This window comes from Letharia columbiana, assembly GCF_014066305.1.
Source record: "Letharia columbiana isolate WasteWater2 chromosome Unknown Sc0000014_s0, whole genome shotgun sequence".
Classification (NCBI taxonomy): Eukaryota; Fungi; Ascomycota; class Lecanoromycetes; order Lecanorales; family Parmeliaceae; genus Letharia; species Letharia columbiana.
Window position 1 is genome coordinate 223,901 of NW_023501053.1, and position 17,935 is coordinate 241,835.

General features: G+C 49.1%; 9 protein-coding genes across 9 annotated transcripts; 5 read left to right on the forward strand and 4 right to left on the reverse strand.

Annotated features, from left to right (window-relative positions):
* Window positions 1–85: 85 nt before the first annotated feature.
* HO173_005299 (uncharacterized protein) lies at window positions 86–574 on the forward strand (the record flags this gene model as incomplete). The annotated part of the gene is made up of 1 exon (XM_037307217.1): window positions 86–574. The coding sequence occupies one exon, from the start codon at window positions 86–88 to the stop codon at window positions 572–574; it is 489 nt and encodes a 162-aa protein (XP_037165857.1).
* Window positions 575–1,750: 1,176 nt separating this feature from the next.
* On the reverse strand, window positions 1,751–3,273 carry HO173_005300 (uncharacterized protein; the record flags this gene model as incomplete). The annotated part of the gene is made up of 5 exons (XM_037307218.1): window positions 1,751–1,912; window positions 1,966–1,976; window positions 2,032–2,108; window positions 2,165–2,411; window positions 2,475–3,273. The coding sequence occupies 5 exons, from the start codon at window positions 3,271–3,273 to the stop codon at window positions 1,751–1,753; spliced, it is 1,296 nt and encodes a 431-aa protein (XP_037165858.1).
* Window positions 3,274–3,692: 419 nt separating this feature from the next.
* HO173_005301 (uncharacterized protein) lies at window positions 3,693–4,622 on the reverse strand (the record flags this gene model as incomplete). Its single annotated transcript, XM_037307219.1, has 3 exons — window positions 3,693–3,730; window positions 3,784–4,332; window positions 4,463–4,622. The coding sequence occupies 3 exons, from the start codon at window positions 4,620–4,622 to the stop codon at window positions 3,693–3,695; spliced, it is 747 nt and encodes a 248-aa protein (XP_037165859.1).
* Window positions 4,623–5,254: 632 nt separating this feature from the next.
* On the forward strand, window positions 5,255–7,085 carry HO173_005302 (uncharacterized protein; the record flags this gene model as incomplete). The annotated part of the gene is made up of 7 exons (XM_037307220.1): window positions 5,255–5,282; window positions 5,369–5,543; window positions 5,603–5,647; window positions 5,784–6,255; window positions 6,311–6,358; window positions 6,414–6,671; window positions 6,726–7,085. 7 exons carry the CDS (start codon window positions 5,255–5,257, stop codon window positions 7,083–7,085), a joined length of 1,386 nt encoding a protein of 461 aa, XP_037165860.1.
* A 79-nt stretch (window positions 7,086–7,164) lies between these two features.
* HO173_005303 (uncharacterized protein) lies at window positions 7,165–7,428 on the forward strand (the record flags this gene model as incomplete). Its single annotated transcript, XM_037307221.1, has 1 exon — window positions 7,165–7,428. One exon carries the CDS (start codon window positions 7,165–7,167, stop codon window positions 7,426–7,428), a length of 264 nt encoding a protein of 87 aa, XP_037165861.1.
* Window positions 7,429–8,061: 633 nt separating this feature from the next.
* HO173_005304 (uncharacterized protein) lies at window positions 8,062–10,779 on the forward strand (the record flags this gene model as incomplete). Its single annotated transcript, XM_037307222.1, has 5 exons — window positions 8,062–8,160; window positions 8,224–8,280; window positions 8,331–10,331; window positions 10,405–10,672; window positions 10,736–10,779. The coding sequence occupies 5 exons, from the start codon at window positions 8,062–8,064 to the stop codon at window positions 10,777–10,779; spliced, it is 2,469 nt and encodes an 822-aa protein (XP_037165862.1).
* Window positions 10,780–11,327: 548 nt separating this feature from the next.
* Window positions 11,328–12,923, reverse strand: HO173_005305 (uncharacterized protein; the record flags this gene model as incomplete). The annotated part of the gene is made up of 6 exons (XM_037307223.1): window positions 11,328–11,969; window positions 12,035–12,099; window positions 12,157–12,435; window positions 12,489–12,505; window positions 12,564–12,589; window positions 12,642–12,923. The coding sequence occupies 6 exons, from the start codon at window positions 12,921–12,923 to the stop codon at window positions 11,328–11,330; spliced, it is 1,311 nt and encodes a 436-aa protein (XP_037165863.1).
* A 1,111-nt stretch (window positions 12,924–14,034) lies between these two features.
* On the reverse strand, window positions 14,035–16,085 carry HO173_005306 (uncharacterized protein; the record flags this gene model as incomplete). Its single annotated transcript, XM_037307224.1, has 7 exons — window positions 14,035–14,059; window positions 14,187–14,206; window positions 14,266–14,861; window positions 14,916–15,570; window positions 15,644–15,741; window positions 15,813–15,853; window positions 16,039–16,085. The coding sequence occupies 7 exons, from the start codon at window positions 16,083–16,085 to the stop codon at window positions 14,035–14,037; spliced, it is 1,482 nt and encodes a 493-aa protein (XP_037165864.1).
* A 726-nt stretch (window positions 16,086–16,811) lies between these two features.
* On the forward strand, window positions 16,812–17,897 carry HO173_005307 (uncharacterized protein; the record flags this gene model as incomplete). Its single annotated transcript, XM_037307225.1, has 1 exon — window positions 16,812–17,897. One exon carries the CDS (start codon window positions 16,812–16,814, stop codon window positions 17,895–17,897), a length of 1,086 nt encoding a protein of 361 aa, XP_037165865.1.
* Window positions 17,898–17,935: the final 38 nt, after the last annotated feature.

The following is a 17,935-nucleotide window of genomic DNA, read 5'->3' on the forward strand; positions in this document are numbered from 1 at the left end:
TAAGGGCACCTCTACCGTACCTGAAAATCTGTTTGGGGCTTGAGATGCACCACTCCTCCTAACATGACGACTATCCCTTCACAGAATGCCCATCTACCCCGGCAGTCGTCTTCGTCTCCGCCTTTACACCCTCGAGCTGGCGCAGCGCCCGTATCCTCGCAGACATATCCGCACTATGCCAAATCGCCCGCGCAGTCATTTGCCTCGCCGCCACTGCCTTCTCGACCTGGGGAAAACAAGCGACAGCTACTTCCAATGCGAAAATCCGTCCGGACTATCACCTGCTTCTTCGCCCTCAATATATTCCCCAGGAACTGGCTCTACTTCCATGTCCCCAGATGCTGAACGGAAGAACAATTGGGGCAAGCGCTTCGCGGGCAATATGCTCATTGGCCACGGGGTAAGAGCGAGCACGACTACAATCACTTCGTCCGAGAAGCTACCAATCAATGTCTCGCCAATGGGGAGACAAGAACCCAGTAACCCCCCTAAACGTCTGAACACGGGGCATCTTCTTCGCTGGAGCCTCCCATTACTGGAGCGGTCATTGTTCAAGGTCTTGGTGAGGTCATGACCTTCACACGAAGATAATGATAGAAGCTAGAGTTCTCTACCCGAGAAGCAGAAAGAAAGCAGAGAATTCACTTGTTGCACAGGGTCTAGACCGCGTTTCCAAAGAAGAGCATGTCATTTTGCAGACTACCAGCGTCATATTGGTCAAAATTAGCATCGAGCACAAGCTCATAGGTGTTGACGGAGAACCCAAATTTTTCCAAACACGTCCATGTCCTGTACTATACTACAACGGGGCTCTTGCGCCAAAGGCTGGGTTTGCCCCTAGATCATGGCCCGTTCCGGCCTTGTCTTGTCGTCATGAACGCCCCTTTCCGAGTTGCAAGCCATTTTCCATGAGTAGTACATATATTCACAATTGATGCTGCGCCCGACTCGTAGGCAGCAACTCAATACGCATCTTACTGAAGAGAAGCTAATTCCGAAAGCTCTACGCCAGCAGCCGCAGGCCAACTATATCTCGAGCAGATGATTTTGCCATTGCTCAATGCGATGATCCGGTATTGGAAGAGGAGTGCTCAGACTCGCCCGTCTATCTTTCGATGTTGAGCTATGTAATTGATCTTTTGCCAACGAATATGTCAGCCGGCCCAAGATTGGCTCATCAAATTGCTGGCTGAGAGCGCACCTACAAGGTGGTTCTGCCACCATCATTCTTCCACAAGTCTCCAGCAACCGGATGATTGTATTGATCACCGGGATAAGTTCTTGGAGAATACAAGCCTGGTCTCAATCCCGAATACCCGATGGAGCCCGCCTAGTTTCTCAAATGATCAATATCTGTTATTCCAGTCACACCACAGGCCCCTATCCTGGCTTGGTCGCCATAAACGCTGATGCAGATGCACGACAAGAAGGTCAACCCTGGTGAGCATGCGGAAATTTTCCATTATCTAAATTCCATCATAAACCTCCAAGCAATAGATCAGTTGTAAAAGAAAAAGACGTTTCAATATTTTTGATAGCGAAAAGCATCAAGATAACAATGGAAAATGCGATAGAGGCGAAAGAAGTCGAAAGGAAGGTTTGGGAGATGTTTGATCCCAAAAAATTTGGGACCGTCATGTCTCTGTACATGAGTGAAATAATAGTACGGCATTTTTGAACTTTTGCACGAGCCAGTTCTCCCTTTCACCATGTCGAAACCGTCCCTTTTGGTCTCTGGCTGCCGGCCTGATCAATCTTCAAGGTCTCTTAGCTCCCTCTCAGGGAGCAGAATATTTTTCGGGTAGCCCTCGAAACTCCGATCCCACTCCCATCTTTGAGTCATTTCTACACTCAGTTCACCCTTGAGCATCTCCACTACATACTGACCTATGATTGGAAGGAATTTCCAGCCCTTTGAATTGATGAGCAATATCCGGGACAAAGTGTTTGGAATTTCAGACTTACATGGAAAGAACCTAGAGACAAGCCCGTCAGCAGATGCTCATCAGAAGGAGGAGGAAAGAGGCTTACCAGCCGTAGCTATATACAGATTCTGACAGCGAGGGTGCGGACAGATGTACCAATTGTTGTCCTGAGTAATTCCATCCCTGTGTTGTTTGTAAGAAAGGCGGTGGTTGGCTCCTCCTTGTGAACGGACGCGTACCAACAAAATCTATAGACATCGGGCCTAAGCCCTTTTATCTCCTTGCCGTATATGCCGTTCAAGACCCTACCAACTTCTTCACGAATGCCGCTGGGCATATTCTCCGGCGATGTCCACCGACTTCTTTCGATGCTGGTGAGCGGGACCGATAGTGATTGACCAGAAGCTGGGTGATAGACAGTGTTACGAAAAGGGACATCGCGTATGAATTTGAGCTGCCGTTGGGGCGTGGGCGGCATTGTTTCGCCTGCGAAAAAAACAAACGCGGTCAGAGTTACCTCCATATTTTATGATTCGAAGGGTACCATACCCTGGACTTCTCCCGCATCAAGGACAAAGGCCGCCGCGTTCTGAAAAGTCTTTGCTTGCTCTTCGGTGAGGTTAACAGCCGCTTCGCAGACAGCGCAAGCTGTAATTCTATCTCCGACCTGGAGTTCCAGCTGCGTAGGAGCACTATCTGCAAGTAATTTGGCAGTGTATGCGCCTGTAGACAAGATTACCTTTGAGGCGCTGAAGGTTCTGCCATCTTCGGTCCGGATGCCAGTGCAACACCCATTCTTTAGTAGAAGGTTTGCCACAGGAGCGGAAACATAGTGGACACCATTCTCCACAGCAGCTTCAGTGGTGGTTTTCAGCGCTCTTGCGGCCTCAGCCCAGCCTGACGACGGATTCCAAAGGATATCGTCCACATCGGTGAAGTCGCCGTCGGCATACAACCCTTCAAATCTAGTCTTCATCTCCTTTGGGCTAAACAGCTCAGCTTTGACATCAACTCCGAGTTCCTTGTAATTATCAAAAATCTTTTGGACTTTGCCGAACCGTTCATCTGTGGCTTTTGCAAGACCAGATTGGTGATACCACTGCATATACAAGGGGTCTTCCCTCCATCGTTCTAGAGTCTGCAGGCCAAGTTTGCAGTAGAAAATGTCACTATAGTCTGACCTGACGATCTTGTTGATATCATGCGAGGCGGCTATCGGACAAGGGAACGGAGCTCTGTCTATCAGAATGACTGTTGGTGCGGGCTTTTCCCTAGACAGACTCAATGCAGTACTCGCTCCAAAAACACCGGCGCCGACTATGATATACGAAGAGGCCAATGGAGACATTTTGGTAGGCTAAAGCACGAAGGTATATTAAGACTGGGAAAGAACCACCAAGCTTCTACCACGGTCCAGCGGAAATCGACGTCATTCTGCATTACCTCCCGAACATGGTCAAAGATAACACAAAATCTGTATCTCCACCAAGGGATCACCCGTCAATTGAACTTGGTTTAACATAGAGCATATGTTGATTATTCTTTATTTTTTGACTCCTACATCCTCTTGTTTTGGAAGTACCTACGTAAAACTGTCATGAGAACGAGGGGCTCCAAGCCCAATCAATAATTCGGACTTTTGAGGACTGTGCTGTACTCCATCCATTGAGCTCCTCTACTTCCTTCATCCTTCCCGGAATGCGTGGCCCCATGGAGCTTTCATTTCGTCGTTAATCATGGAGGTGATGTTGATCCTCTCTGGATAAGTTATTGTTTCTTGTCTTTGGAATAGAAGAAATTGGCACCTAGATGTCATTAACGTGACGTCTTGGACCAAATCAAATAACCCTCTGCTTACCAACAGCCACCAAATTGTTCTCATCTGCCCACTCTCTGACTCCTGCGCCGACCTTCCCGTAACCCCAATGCGGCCTATCCTTTGGTTTTGTGAGCTCTCCTTGTATGTCTTTCTCCGTTGCCGGCGCTAGCAAAATAAAGACATAGCGGTGATACCCCGTCTCCGGCGGTGGTGTCGGTGGTAAATAAGGCATGATCTCTTGAACGCTAATATCCTCCGGTTCTTCCGTGTAAAAGAACGACGAAAGCCAGTCGAGAGCCCTGTCAGAGTTGGGAGACTGAAACGGCAAGGTCAAATTTGTGACAATCCAATGGCACATCTGCGCCATTACGGGCTCCGCCCGGGATGTCGCATCAGGGTCAGATAAGACGAGAGTATACGTGGTATTGCTTCTGAGAGTGCGAGTTGGGGCCATGGCCGAAGCGTCGATGTTGAAGACTGGTGGGAAAGTGACTTTCTTTGGCTTGATTTTGTTTCCCAGATCTACAGTCTTGTGTCTTGATGCGTAGGAGAGCGTGACGTAGACTGATGGTTGGAAATCATCGAGGACTGTAAGAATGTAGTATCAGCATAGATAAGCACTGTCCGTTGCCTAGAGACACAACAAGGAAAGTGGATGTAGATAATCACTGCTGAAGGGGTAAAGTCACAGCTGTAGACGCATTGGGGATATAGTTACTATCGGGGATGATTGCAGCCTTTACGAGAGCTTCGTGTACACTCTCGCTTGCTGTAGCAGGCCGGTCATTGAAGGCATTTTGGAGGGGAGTCCAAGCTCCACACAATTTCGTGAAGACTATCCAAACAAAGAGGGCGAAAGGGAAGGTCACGCAACGCATGATTCGAGTACTTGCGGTGATGTTGGAGAGGAAGAATTGATATAAAAATGTACTTAGCTACTTTATCAAAGTATTGACAACGGCGATGACGAAAGTGGGGAAGGAACCCCGGAACCCTGGAACCCCACGCTAGAATTTTGTTGTCCATGCTTCGAGCCGCGCGCCGCCAATGATCCCTGTCTAGGCTGTCTTCACACCTCAGCAACCAGCAAGACTTAGGTTGTCATCAATTATAACGGCTTACTTGACAGTAGTCTTGTAAGCATTCAAATGAATGAGGTCGATGTACCTACCTTTTACATCCTTTGACTTGGCTGCAAGTGAACGGACCCTAAGTCATCGGGCTGTACAGGCACAAAGCGAACAAGGCGGAGGTGCCACGCACGTGCGACAGAGCCGCCCGATCAACATCACATCAACACTGGACACACTCCGGAAATTAGGACACGACGGCAAAGATTCGAACATGTCAAGATCGAGTAGAAAGTGCTTAACAGGTGCTTCGACGTCTTCCCGTCTTCCCGTCTTGGTCTCTGGCATACGCACACTCTCGAAGCACATCGCATACACACCCATTCTTTCCCTTTCGACTGCATGAAGAAAAATTGTAGATTAGAGCTCTTGAATTCAAGATGAAAAGGATTGTGGTCTGCTGCGATGGTAAGGATATGTTTGGACTTCCCATCTTGATGCCGATACCCCTGGCTTGGCATGTTACTGTATCCGTGCTCATGCATAACCCTTAGGCACTTGGCTGGACGCCAGCATGGGTCTCTCCAAAGGGAAGCTCCCGATCCCAAGCAACGTCACTCGGATCTCGGAAGCGATCAAGCCTGTGAGCTCAAGAGGCGTTCAACAGGTCGTCTTTTACCAGGCCGGGATAGGATCAACGGGAAATATCCTCAACCGAGTCATCGGAGGGTAATCACTTCTGGTATATTTCACGGTCGAAGATTCGACTAATTGCGGTGCGACGCTAGGGCTACAGCAGAAGGCTTGTCTACTAACATACGTGACGCTTATGCGTGAGTCTTTCCCGACGCATCTCTTCCTCTGCAATCTGAGTTGCGAGACTTGTCGCAGGACGAAGACACCCCCGGGGCCTGTTTCACAGCTCACGTATGATCCTAACAGAGACATGCTGACTCCAAGGACTTGAAGATTCATCTGCAATAATTATTCTATGGACGACGAGATTTTTCTATTTGGCTTCTCACGTGGAGCCTTCACTGCTCGGAGCATAGCGGGTCTCATAGGTGGCGTTGGGCTTCTGACGAAGGCTGGCTTACCAAGTCTCGCGGAAGTTTTCAAAGACTTTGAAAACCGCGAGAACCCAAATTACCAACCAGCAAACCCGGACAGCCCCTTCCCAAACAAACCAAGTGTTTCGGATCCGAGATACGAGGAAGAACTTGAGAAGCGGGATCTTACCAGGCTTGATATCGAGATAAAGGTGGTCGGAGTGTTTGATACGGTGGGCTCGTTAGGTATACCACGCATCCCATGGCTTGAAAGACTGCATTTGCAGACCAGATCTACGAAAGAGTATCTCTTCTACGATACGAATTTGAACAACCGCATTCAGAACGCTTTTCAAGCGCTGGCGCTGGATGAACATCGTGCCTCCTTCTCTGTAAGATTCTCAGTATTCAATCAAGGAGCCTGTGAATAACGCAATGGTTTTACAGCCAAGTGTGTGGGCGAAGCCACGCAACAATGCAACCAATCTGAGACAGGTATGTGTTATCGCCGCCAGGATCCAAGTTCACCAAAATGACACCGGTATTTCAGATTTGGTTCCCTGGCGTACATCAGAACATTGGTGGCGGATATCCTGATCAAGGCGAATCCAATATCACGTTGGCCTGGATGATGGCACAGGTTGAGCCTTTCCTCGAGTTCGACGAAGACTATATCCTGGATCAGTATGACCAGACGGAGGCGTATTATAAAAATTCTGGGCAGAAAAAAAGGCCATGGAGTTTCGGCAAGATTTACAAGTCCATGACCGGGGTGTACGTTCTTGGTGGGCGAGAGACTCGCACGCCTGTAGGTCTCCCCAATCAAATGATGTGGGTTCGCGGAGTGATGCTGACAGAAAAGGGCTTATATTGCCAAGTGGACCAGGACACTGGCAAGTCGACTGGTAAATCGCTCCGGGACACGCATGAGTATGTGCATCCCTCAGCTCGCTCACGAATTGTGCTTCGAGGACCAGGAGTAGAAGATAAAGGGAAATACGACTGCGACGCCTTGAACCCTTACAAGCTGAAATATATGGATGAGACAGCCGACAAACGACCGACCGCTTTTTGGGAACTACGCTCTCGTCGTAAAGGGTCCGGTCCGAAGAAGGAGTTACCAGAGAGTCCGCTATGGACATTTGAAAAGGAACTCTTGAGGGAAAGTCCCCGAGTGTACGACTTCATCTACGGAAAGCCTCAAGATTTGCAACAACGATAGTATTGGCCGATTGGGTAAATTTTCCGGGAGGCAGTTTGAGCCCTTCCAGAACATATTTCTTGGCTCGAACCATAATAGTATGGAAATCTTTGCGAGGGAAAAGAGCTCCAAGAAGCGATGCAATTGTGTGCAGACAGGTTGCGACCTCTACACTGACTTGAGCCTTGCAATCCGTGTGCCATTGGACCCCAAATATTCCTCGTTTACCTCTGTATACCGGCTTGGAGCAGATGTTCTAGTGCTTTCGCGGACAAAGAGCCCCAACTGTGGTGTTGCTTTCGGCCTACTCAAAACGCCGGGCAGACTTTCGTACGGCGCGTTGTCCAAATATCAGGAGGACTAGTCATGAAACCCTGGGGCTCAAAGATCTGAAAGCTTGAAAGCTTTATGATTTTGATCTCTCCTTGTAGTCTGGGAGAAGTACCCCACAAACAAGAGGACTTAGAAGTAGCGAGCCAAGAATAACATTATACACGTCTCTTGGTCATATTGTGTTGTAGAGATCACTTGACGTGTGTTTTTCCATGATGGAGAGGCTTTGCGAAGCTGCAAAGCTATAAAAAGTAAGACAGTGCACGATATATTTCCTGATTGATTGAAAGTCAAGGAGGGTTTCGAAAGATTATTACTTCTGGAGAGATGTGATGGTTCAGTGGTCGGAATGGAATTGACCTAAGTGACCATGTTTGCGCACACTGTGCGTAATCCCCAGACCTTGGCCCAGTAAACAACGAAGAAAAGCTTGCAATTCTTGGCCTTTGGGAAACACTTTTCTCCAACGGCCATACGGCTCTAACTTCAGCCTCGCATTCGAAACTGGGAGACGTCTATGTCACGTAGCATACAACCTTGCTGACCTAGTGCCTCCTTCAACGCCATTCCAAGGCTTCAAGCTCGTGACTGCCAGGCGTGACGCGGTTCTCAATATCTTTAAACAAACTCCCCGAGTGCCGTACGGTCGACAAGGACACGCAGAATGGCATCTCTCGGGGAGGATTTACTTGGTGTCGTCAACAAATTACAGGATCTGGTCTTCAATACCATTGGCAATGACTCCCTGGACCTGCCGCAGATTGTACCTATGCCCCACTATGCTCACACGCGCATTGCTCTTAGGCTACGGCTGACCTGTCTCTAGGTAGTAGTAGGCTCACAATCCTCCGGAAAATCTTCTGTGCTAGAAAACATCGTTGGTGTATGTTGATGCTTGCACATCCTCGATAGACTCTTACTGACTATCGACAGCGCGACTTCTTACCACGTGGGAGTGGCATTGTAACAAGGAGACCGCTGATCTTACAGCTCATCAACGTCCCCAGCGAGCGAGACGATAAACCGGACAGCGATGAGGTCCATGTTCCTCATACGGCAGCCAGCGTGGCAGGGCAAGGAGAATGGGCCGAGTTCCACCACATGCCGGGCCAAAAATTCCGGGACTTTGGAGAGGTGAAAAGAGAAATAGAGAACGAGACAGCTAGGATAGCAGGGAGCAACAAAGGCATCAATAGGCAGCCAATAAACCTGAAAATCTACTCGCCTCATGTCCTAAGCCTGACCTTGGTCGATCTGCCTGGTTTGACAAAAGTACCCATTGGAGACCAACCCTCGGATATAGAAAAGCAGACAAGGAATCTGATATCAGAGTATATCGCTAAACCAAACAGTATCATACTCGCGGTATCTCCGGCGAATGTCGATATTGTCAACTCAGAAGCACTCAAGTTGGCCCGTCATGTGGATCCGATGGGTCGACGAACAATCGGCGTGCTCACCAAGATAGATCTTATGGATCACGGCACGAACGCTCTGGACATATTATCTGGCCGTGTCTATCCGCTAAAGCTTGGGTTCATTGGGGTGGTTAATAGGTCACAGCACGACATACAGGGCAATAAATCCTTGGCAGATGCGTTGAAGGATGAAGCGGACTTCTTCAGGCACAATCCTGCTTATCGCAATATGGCAAACCGCTGTGGGACTCAGTTTCTTGCAAAGAGTCTCAATAATACCTTAATGGCTCATATCCGAGACCGGTTACCAGATATTAAGGCAAGATTAAATACATTGATGGGCCAAACACAACAAGAGCTCGCCAGCTATGGCAACATGCAGTTCAGTGGAAAGGAGCACCGGGGTTCTCTAATACTACAACTGATGACACGCTTTGCCTCGTCTTTCATTTCATCGATAGACGGAACATCGATGGAGATCTCCACTAAAGAACTCTGTGGAGGCGCAAGGATCTACTACATTTTCAACTCTGTCTTTGGTAACTCTTTGGAAACGATCGATCCTACAACCAATCTCTCTGTTCTCGATATACGAACAGCAATCCGGAACTCCACCGGCCCTCGACCCAGCCTCTTCGTCCCCGAGCTCGCCTTCGATCTCCTGGTCAAGCCACAGATCAAGATGCTAGAAATACCTAGCCAACGCTGCGTCGAGTTAGTGTATGAGGAGCTTATCAAGATATGTCACACCTGTGGTTCCACTGAGCTCTCAAGATTTCCACGACTACAAGCGAAACTCATTGAAGTTGTATCAGACCTCCTCCGTGAAAGACTAGGTCCAGCATCCAGCTACGTGGAATCTCTCATCTCCATCCAGCGCGCCTACATCAATACCAACCATCCCAATTTCCTTGGCGCAGCAGCAGCAATGTCGTCTGTGATCCAGAACAAGCAGGAGAAAGAGAAGAAGGCGGTCGCGGCTGAGGAGAGAAGGAAGCGGGAAAAGAGACGAATGAAAGAGTTAGCAGGCGGCATGAACGGCACGGAAACCCCCGAGGACGAGGAAGAAGCCGCAGACGATCTGAAGAGTATACATACACTCCCGCATCGAGGTCACACTGTCAAAAGCAGCCGAAGTATGTCTCCTGCTGTTGGCCGAAATGGTGAGAATGGCCACAACAACATTGCTGCAACGATGAACGGACGATCAAGCTCGCCACCAAGGTTTATCGGCGCAGCAGCAGGAAATACACGAGACTCGTTCCTCAACTACTTCTTTGGCAAGGAAGGCGGACTGCCTTCAGCTGGTGGGATTAATGCAGTAGGCGGTACAGCCGCAGCCGCAGCAGCTGGGAACCGCCACGTGAGCCACAACGAACCCAGTTTCAGCCAGAGTATCCGAAGGGGTGAGAACAAGCATGTAGAGCGAGCATCATCTATACAACCAGCGTACAGTCAGGACGATTACGAGGTTGCAAGGTCAAGTCAGGGCTACAATGACTACGATTCTCAATTTGTACGTCCCCATCCCCCTTCCAAAGTAACGTATGCGTAAGTAGTTAGATTTCGACTCTAACAAGAAGTCTTAGCCCTCCCAAGGCGATCCCGAACTCACCGAGCGGGAAGCCCTGGAAACAGAACTCATCCGCGCGCTCATCTCTTCTTACTTCAACATCGTCCGCGAAACCATCGCTGACCAAGTTCCAAAAGCGGTCATGCACCTGCTTGTTAACCACAGCAAAGATGTTGTGCAAAACAGGTTGGTGAGTGAACTTTACAAAGAAGACCTCTTCGGGGATCTGCTGTATGAGGACGACGGGATCAAAGCTGAGAGGGAGAAGTGTGAGAAGTTGCTTGGTATGTTCCTCAAAGCCGGAGGTTGTTGAAAAGGCCATTTGCTTACAGGTTCCCGCAATCTAGGCACCTACCGGGAAGCTGCCAAGATCGTTGGAGAGGTGCTGTAGGGAAGACCTAATCAATGTATTTCTAGTACGGAAACATCCTCTTACAGAGGGTGATATAGGCGTTGGTCTCCGTTTACTCTCGCAGTGGCGGCTTGCATTCCTGAGGTTGTCGATTGCTGTTCCTACGTTCGATAGCCCGATGCGATTTATTCTTAGCAAGTCGCCTTCACAATAGATCTGTACATGTCACATCTGTGGGGATTCTTCATTGAGCTGCTTTCGTACCTGAGACTGACCTAATCTTGGCTGGCACTTATATCCACAATCATGGTAGATTTCACGCCCAGTAATCATGCAGCTCTCCGGTTTGTCATGCTGTCCAGAAAATCTTTGTCAAATTGGATGAGCTCGGATGAAATTGAAGTTCATAGAAGAGAAAGCTTCATCCACCTTTTTGCTTGCCGTGTTGCAGACGTTGCAGACACTGCTTTGTATACGATGGCACACGTCGTGCGCCGCCTCCGACCATGGGTATCTCGATATCGCTCACGCTTATGCGCCGAATGAATGCCGTTTGAATGCCGCTCAATCGTTTGTTTGCCACATCGCTACGGCATCTTTCCCTTCCTTTTATCCTTCTTTCCGATCCTCTGGCCCTCCCACGCCCAGATGCTTGTGCTCCCAAACACAATGACTGCGCCTAAAAGAACCCCCTCTGGTAGCTTGTTTCCGAATAGCCAGAGACTTACGCACAGACTGACTAGCTTCCTGACGTTGAGTGCGATGGAGACTCCAAGCGCGGATGTTCTGGCGCTCAGGGCGTTCACACCTCTGATGCAAGCAAATTGCGTCCCAGCGTTCAGAGCGAGGTTGAAGACGTGTTTTGGAAATGCGACCCCGAGAACAGAAGGCGTAAGCGCCATCGGTGGAAGTTGAAGGTCGCCAGAGTCGAATGTCGAATTAGACTTTATGTACAGGGACCGGTACAAAGAAGGCGAAAGCTGAATGGGTTCGGAGTAGACAAGTTTCTTCAATTGTTCGAGAAGCGAGGGAAAGAAAGGGTAAAACATCGGTATTGAAAGGAAGTGCTGGTAGAAGAGGTTTTCATGCCAATGTCTGCCGTATCTGGAGTATGTGATCTCAGTGTAAATTCCCATAATCGCGGAGAGTAGTTGAGCGACAGCGAGGATCACGAGGCCTGTGATGAATTCGGAATCTATGTTGGTGCTGGAAGTGGACTTCGTTTTGCCCTGCATGTTATTGATCAGTCTCCTGCCATCAAAAGCGTTGTGACCGAAAAAAAGTTAATGCATGCCTTGGCTTGAGCGTCCGCCATGGCTGCCACTCCGATGCCGGCTGTGAGCATCGCTACGCTGAAGACTGAAGTGAGTTCAGCATAAGCCACAAGCTTGCGTGCCATCACCAGCACCGACTTACTTTGCATGCTGGTGTAACGTTTCCCCCAGACGTAGCCAACGAGCATGGTCATCACGCTTCCTCCGCTTCGTAGTATTATATGTACCGGGACGGAGATGTTGTAGCCAAAGGCAAAGTTATTGAGCATGTTCACAGCGAAAAACATGAAGGCACTTAGAGTCAATCGAGTCAAGGGAATTTGGCGCCGCTTGAGGAAGAATGGTAGACGGCGGGCAGAGAAGTAAGTCGGCGATGTGACAAGCGCTGTTACAACGAACTGGACGAAGGTGATCAGGAGCCCTTTTATGATTGTCAGGTCATGTCGATTGGAAGCAAGGCAAGGTTCGACGTACCGCTCTCTGGTTCCCATCTAATGACCCAGCAGTCAGCGAAAGTAAGCAAGGGTAATGATAAAACCGTGCACTCACTTGATGATTGATTCCAAGGCGAACACCTGCGTCATGTTTTGGGTCAAAGCGGGCAAGACGCTGGTGGTTGTAACTTACGTTGGAGCAGCAGCCTCCGAATATAAGACCGACAATGCCAAGCCAATTGATGAAAAAAGGCAGGTATATATGTATCAATGGCGCTGAAGTGCCGAAGACCTTGGCCAGGGTCCACGAACCGCGATAATCTCTTCCCGCTTTCCTTATCCCTTGCCCTTTCCCGTGCTCAAGCGCTGGTGCAGCAGTGACCTGTCTGGCGCGGGGAGGAGTATTTGCATGGGGACTTGGTGCTGTCGAGGGCGCCTGATAAGGATCGACATTGCCTTGGGTGGAGGAATTCATGCTTGATCTTTCTTTGCAGATCTTGTTAGCCTTTATGCGCTGTGATGGGCGTCTATTTCACAGTATCATCTATAATTGTTCATGATTGTGATGGATTGTGATGATGGTGGGTGGATCTGTGCGGTGGATGAAAAGAAGATTGAGACTTACCAAGGGAATATTTCCAGAATGTCTGAATGTTTGAAGGACAGAAGAGCCGTATTAACAGCTAGAATGGTGAGAATGGTAATAATGGCAGTGGTCGCCGGCGTATTCTTATATAGCTATGTAAGATCGAAGAGATGATGCCCGCCAGATTTATCTACTTTAGCGCCTGCGGGAAGCCCGTCGATCTCCCGGTACCTGACGCCAATTTGCCGAGCATACGCGCGAATAGAGTAATTCACTTTAGGGCGTTGGCCGCGTTGCTGCCTACCTTAGAAATATCCGAGGTGCTCTTCCGAGTAATTGTCCCAGAATTGACAGTGTCTTACAACGGGGTCCCCATATGATATTTCTTTATTTTTTTCATTTCTCTTTTCATGTCTTTAGATCATCACCTCTATAGGGGGCCTCCAAAAATTGATCATCAGCCACAGGCTTTCGGGTTGAGAGGCTACCAGACCCGAGGTCTATGACGGTTTGATCCGCAGCACAGCACAGAGAGAGAAAGCCTCCATTGGACTTATGTACTTGATATCGCATCAGATTAAGCAACTAAGCGGTTTACTTCGCATTGTGGAGACGAAAACCATCTCTGGTGCTCCAGGATACCAGCATCCCGAGGACTGCTGGGTTTGCAGGTCTTGCACTTATTGCCTTCGTTGGTAGTAGATTAAGGTGAACCTTGCAAGCCAGGGTTTGTAGGTGCGGAGAGAAAGGTGCTTCCCCGACAATACCCCATGGCTCAAAACCTAGCAGGTCGAATAGCTGGATAATGTTTTATCTACGAAGTGTCTGTTCCACCACAGTACCGCCCTTCAGTCATCGCTCTGAATGCATCATTATCACCGTAAGGATCTTGCATGCATCGGGATGCTGCCTATCATTATGCCCGGAGAACATCAAGCCATGCCTTTATCGCCCTATGCCTCACAAAGCCGCCTTCTAATTCGGCTGGTTCACGTTGCGTCTATAGGTCCTGAGACTGTTCGTGCCTGCCCGGTCCGAGTTCAGTGGTTGATCCATAAGAAAGGATGCATTTTGGCATTGCATGCATGCAGTGAATAACCACCGGATGTATGATTAAGAATCGCAATGATTATGGAAGCTGTAGTTGCTTACAATGCCGAGAATACAAAAAGCTGATTTCACATCAGCAGTGTTCAGTGCGTAATGCAAACCAAGAGGGTCCTTTGCTTACATTGTTCGTAGCTGCAATGGCTATACTGTCTTCAAAAGGATGCCAGCTCATGTGCAGAATCTTCTTGTTGAAGTCAATCTGGTCTGCATCCGTCTCCTTCTTCATTCGGCCCCCTTGTCCTCCTGCTCCTGCTGCTGGGCTGCCCGCTCTGGAGTTGCCCTTCTTGTTCGATGGCCCATTGGTGGGGCTTGTAGATGAATTGATTGGTGTTGGTACGCCAATCTTTTTTTGCTTGAAAGCGGATTTGTCAGCCTGAAGCACGACCTCCGTCTCCCTCTCTGGATCAGATGGGTAGATCATGAAATTGTTGTTGTAGCTGCCCGTCATTACGTTCTTTGCGTCGCCAGAGAAAACGACCTCAAACTTGTCAAAGATGCTATCATTTTCATACGTATCACATAGGCGAGGTCGCAGGTGCTCATGAATTGGGATGGTCTTGACCGGGGTCCGCTCCATGTTGACGTCCCAGATCTTGACAGTCAGGTAGTCGCGAGACAGAATATAACGACCATCGTGTGAGAACCGTACATCAGAGATTGATGATATTATCTCGGAAAAGAAGGAGCGCGCTGACGGGTCTTCTTCTTGCTCGAACTCTGGAATGTTTCGCATTAGCTTTCCGCTGGTTCAGCATCGCTCAGCGAACCTACGTTTGGCGTGCTGATCGCAAAGAGCATTTTCACGCATATCAGCCAACTTGATCGTGCCCTTTGAACTTGCATACATGAACCAATTGCAGCTTTGTGGGTGAAACTCGGCAGCGGTGATCACCTCGGTCAACTCCTCCATATTGGTAGGCTTGATATCGACGATGTTGAAGCTCTGGTCTTGTATATTAAGGTTCCATAAGTTTATACGCAGATCGTCACTGCTGATAAACGTCTCCCCATCGCTGTTGACAGAGATGCTGTTGATGTGGTAGGCGTGTGCGTTTGCGTAGTTTCGACGAGGGACCGCAGCAACAACGGTATCATGGTGTGTAAGGCGAGGAAGTTTGAGAGACGAAGCATCGCGAAATGAGACATTTGGATTCGGTCGTGGTGGGCCACCACCTCCTCCTATAGCACCACCCGGAGTGAGATCATGTGAGAGATTATTTTCCGCCACCACCTTCAACGACTTCTCGAAGACTTTCCATAACTTGATTGTCTTGTCGTTTGTTGAGAGAAGGTAGTGAGAGGCATTCTGTCTTCTACACCACTTGATCTTGTTGATTTTCTCTTCTATCTCCAAGGATTTCAAGTAATCGAACTCGGGCTCATGCGACTGGAACTCGGTATGGAACTTATATTCGCAAGTTTTCTTCTGCCAACGGTCAGCTACTCAGAACGCATCACGAAGACGCTTGAGGGTCTCCTGCGCATAGGATGTAACGGACCGATTCGTTCCTTTCAAAGAGCACTACCCGTCCACCCTTGTCACCCGTTGCTAGATAATTGCCCGTGTGATCGAATTCCACAGTGGAAATGATGTCCGCTGTTGTGAGACAATCATGTCAGCAAGCCTGATCCCAGTGGTGGCACAAACTTTATGTATTTCGGACTCACCTTCGGTTATGTCCTCAACGTCACCCTTATCGCCAAAACACCTAGATTCACAATTTAGCCAGCGGTCAAGCCCCGGATCATTTGCTTTGTTGGGCAGAGTGTTCTCCAGCATAATGTGTATACTTCACGAGCATTGAGGTGTAACGCGTAGCACAGAGCCTCGAGAGACAACACCAGAGGATAATGGTTCACTTCAACACCAAGCACCAAGCGCTAGGGAACTTACTGGGTGAATTTCCATGTTGGCTGAGTGGGCTCTTCGGGAGCAACCATTGTTCTCGAATCCTCCTCACAATCTCGCCGCAGCTGTACTTATTGCCGCGACCTACCACTATTTTGCAACACGGTGCCTGATCTCCAGGAGCACGCTGGGCCCCAAGAACGCTTTGCTGCCTTCAGCTGCAGCTTCTGTTTGGCGGGATAATGTTGGGTATGGTAGAGAGCGAGTGTGAAGATGTCAAGGCGGAAGGTGGGCGCGTGAGGATTTTGCCTAATGCCTAGGCCGACTATTGTTCCGCTTTGAACCTTCTATATAGATGGTCAAGCAGTACCATGTTCTTGCATCAAGTCCGGCGTAACTGTGATTGCGAGATCGGTCAAGGTAGCAAGCAAAGTGAATGAATGAGTGAATGAACGGGGGAGAGAGTTTGGGAGGTGTGAACGGGACGACAGCGCCAAGCCCGATCATGAGCTTCCCAGTGCGTTCGAGTGCGTCACTTTTGAGGCCAAGCAGAGCCTCGGTTTTGTGTTAAACATTACGACATATTGCATCCATCCTTCGAACACACTCTGTACGTTTCACTTTTTAATCATGCGTTTCGGGACTTTCAAACCTCCCCAAATTTTGGAAGCCTGAACAACAGCATCAATTCTATTACCACATTCCTGAACCCACCTACACTTTCCTTGAAGAGGTTGCGTACTAAGAACGGAACTTAGGTCAACCCCATCTACAAGAAGGGACCTTTCCCACATTAATCTTTGATCTTCACAATACATATGGGGAATCAGCCGAAAGCGGGGGTTGGACGCCTTGGCCTTCACGGGATCTCGGACATTGAGTCCCTCTTGGAAAGTCGAGTTTTGGGAAGCCAGCGAGCAAATGATGCCAGACGACCATCAGCAGAGACACCTCGTCAGGGATCAGAAGCGACGGCTATCTTGTCCCAACGGATAGGAGAATCTGCGTCCGGACTGCTGAAAGAGTTTACGCGACCTTCACCAAAAGCTGTCACTGGAGTCCTGTCTTCACTCAAAACCGACAATGCCAAAGCCGGTCCGTCGTCTAGCTCAACAGACATAGGCGAGTCTTCCTTGGCACTCCGCTCATCAGCACAATATGAACAAGTCACTTTAGACCAAAGCGAATCGTTCCGTTCGAATGAAAAAGTCGGCAAATTCGGAAGAGGTCATGGTCAGGCTGCATTCGGTGAGTTTTTCGCAGGGCCAAACGGACTTGAGCATGAATCCGAGTTTGCACAGGATGGGCCTGCGTGCAATGTTGACCGGCAGTCGGCGTTCTCTTCAGGAATAGGAGAGGATCATCTGCCGCGACTACAAGAGAAGGAGACCTGGAAAACGCAGGACGAGAACCAAGATTTCACGCACGAAGATAATGATGGCATTGCTGTCGTAGCTCTACTGTCTGACCCGGCATTTACGATGGACGAAGAGCCCAACAGCACCCTGGATATGGAGAAGGCCAGAGGGGAAGAGCAAAATTTTGAGAGACTGCAAAGACGGAAAGGGCCACCTAGATTCGTCGATGCTTTACGTTCATCAAACCATCTTGATCTCGTGCCTGACTTTCGCGCTCCTTGGGATTTGAGTAATGCATCTTTGGCGACTCAGAAAGGCATACATGAAAGAGGGCATCTTCTGTTTTCTAGATTAGGGGATGTCCAGCCTTGGATCGACATAGATAGGTACCACGATGAAGTCTGGGGCGACATGTTGCCTTTAGTACATGAGGCTCGCGAGGAATTGAAGGCAGCAAATGAAAACCAGAGTTGTCTTCAAGACGGCCCTGCGATTCGACGCTTGAAGATGGTTCTGCAACACCTTGATAATCCCCATAATCGATGAGGAACAGTTCCCGCCACCACCGCCTTTGTGGTCGTTAG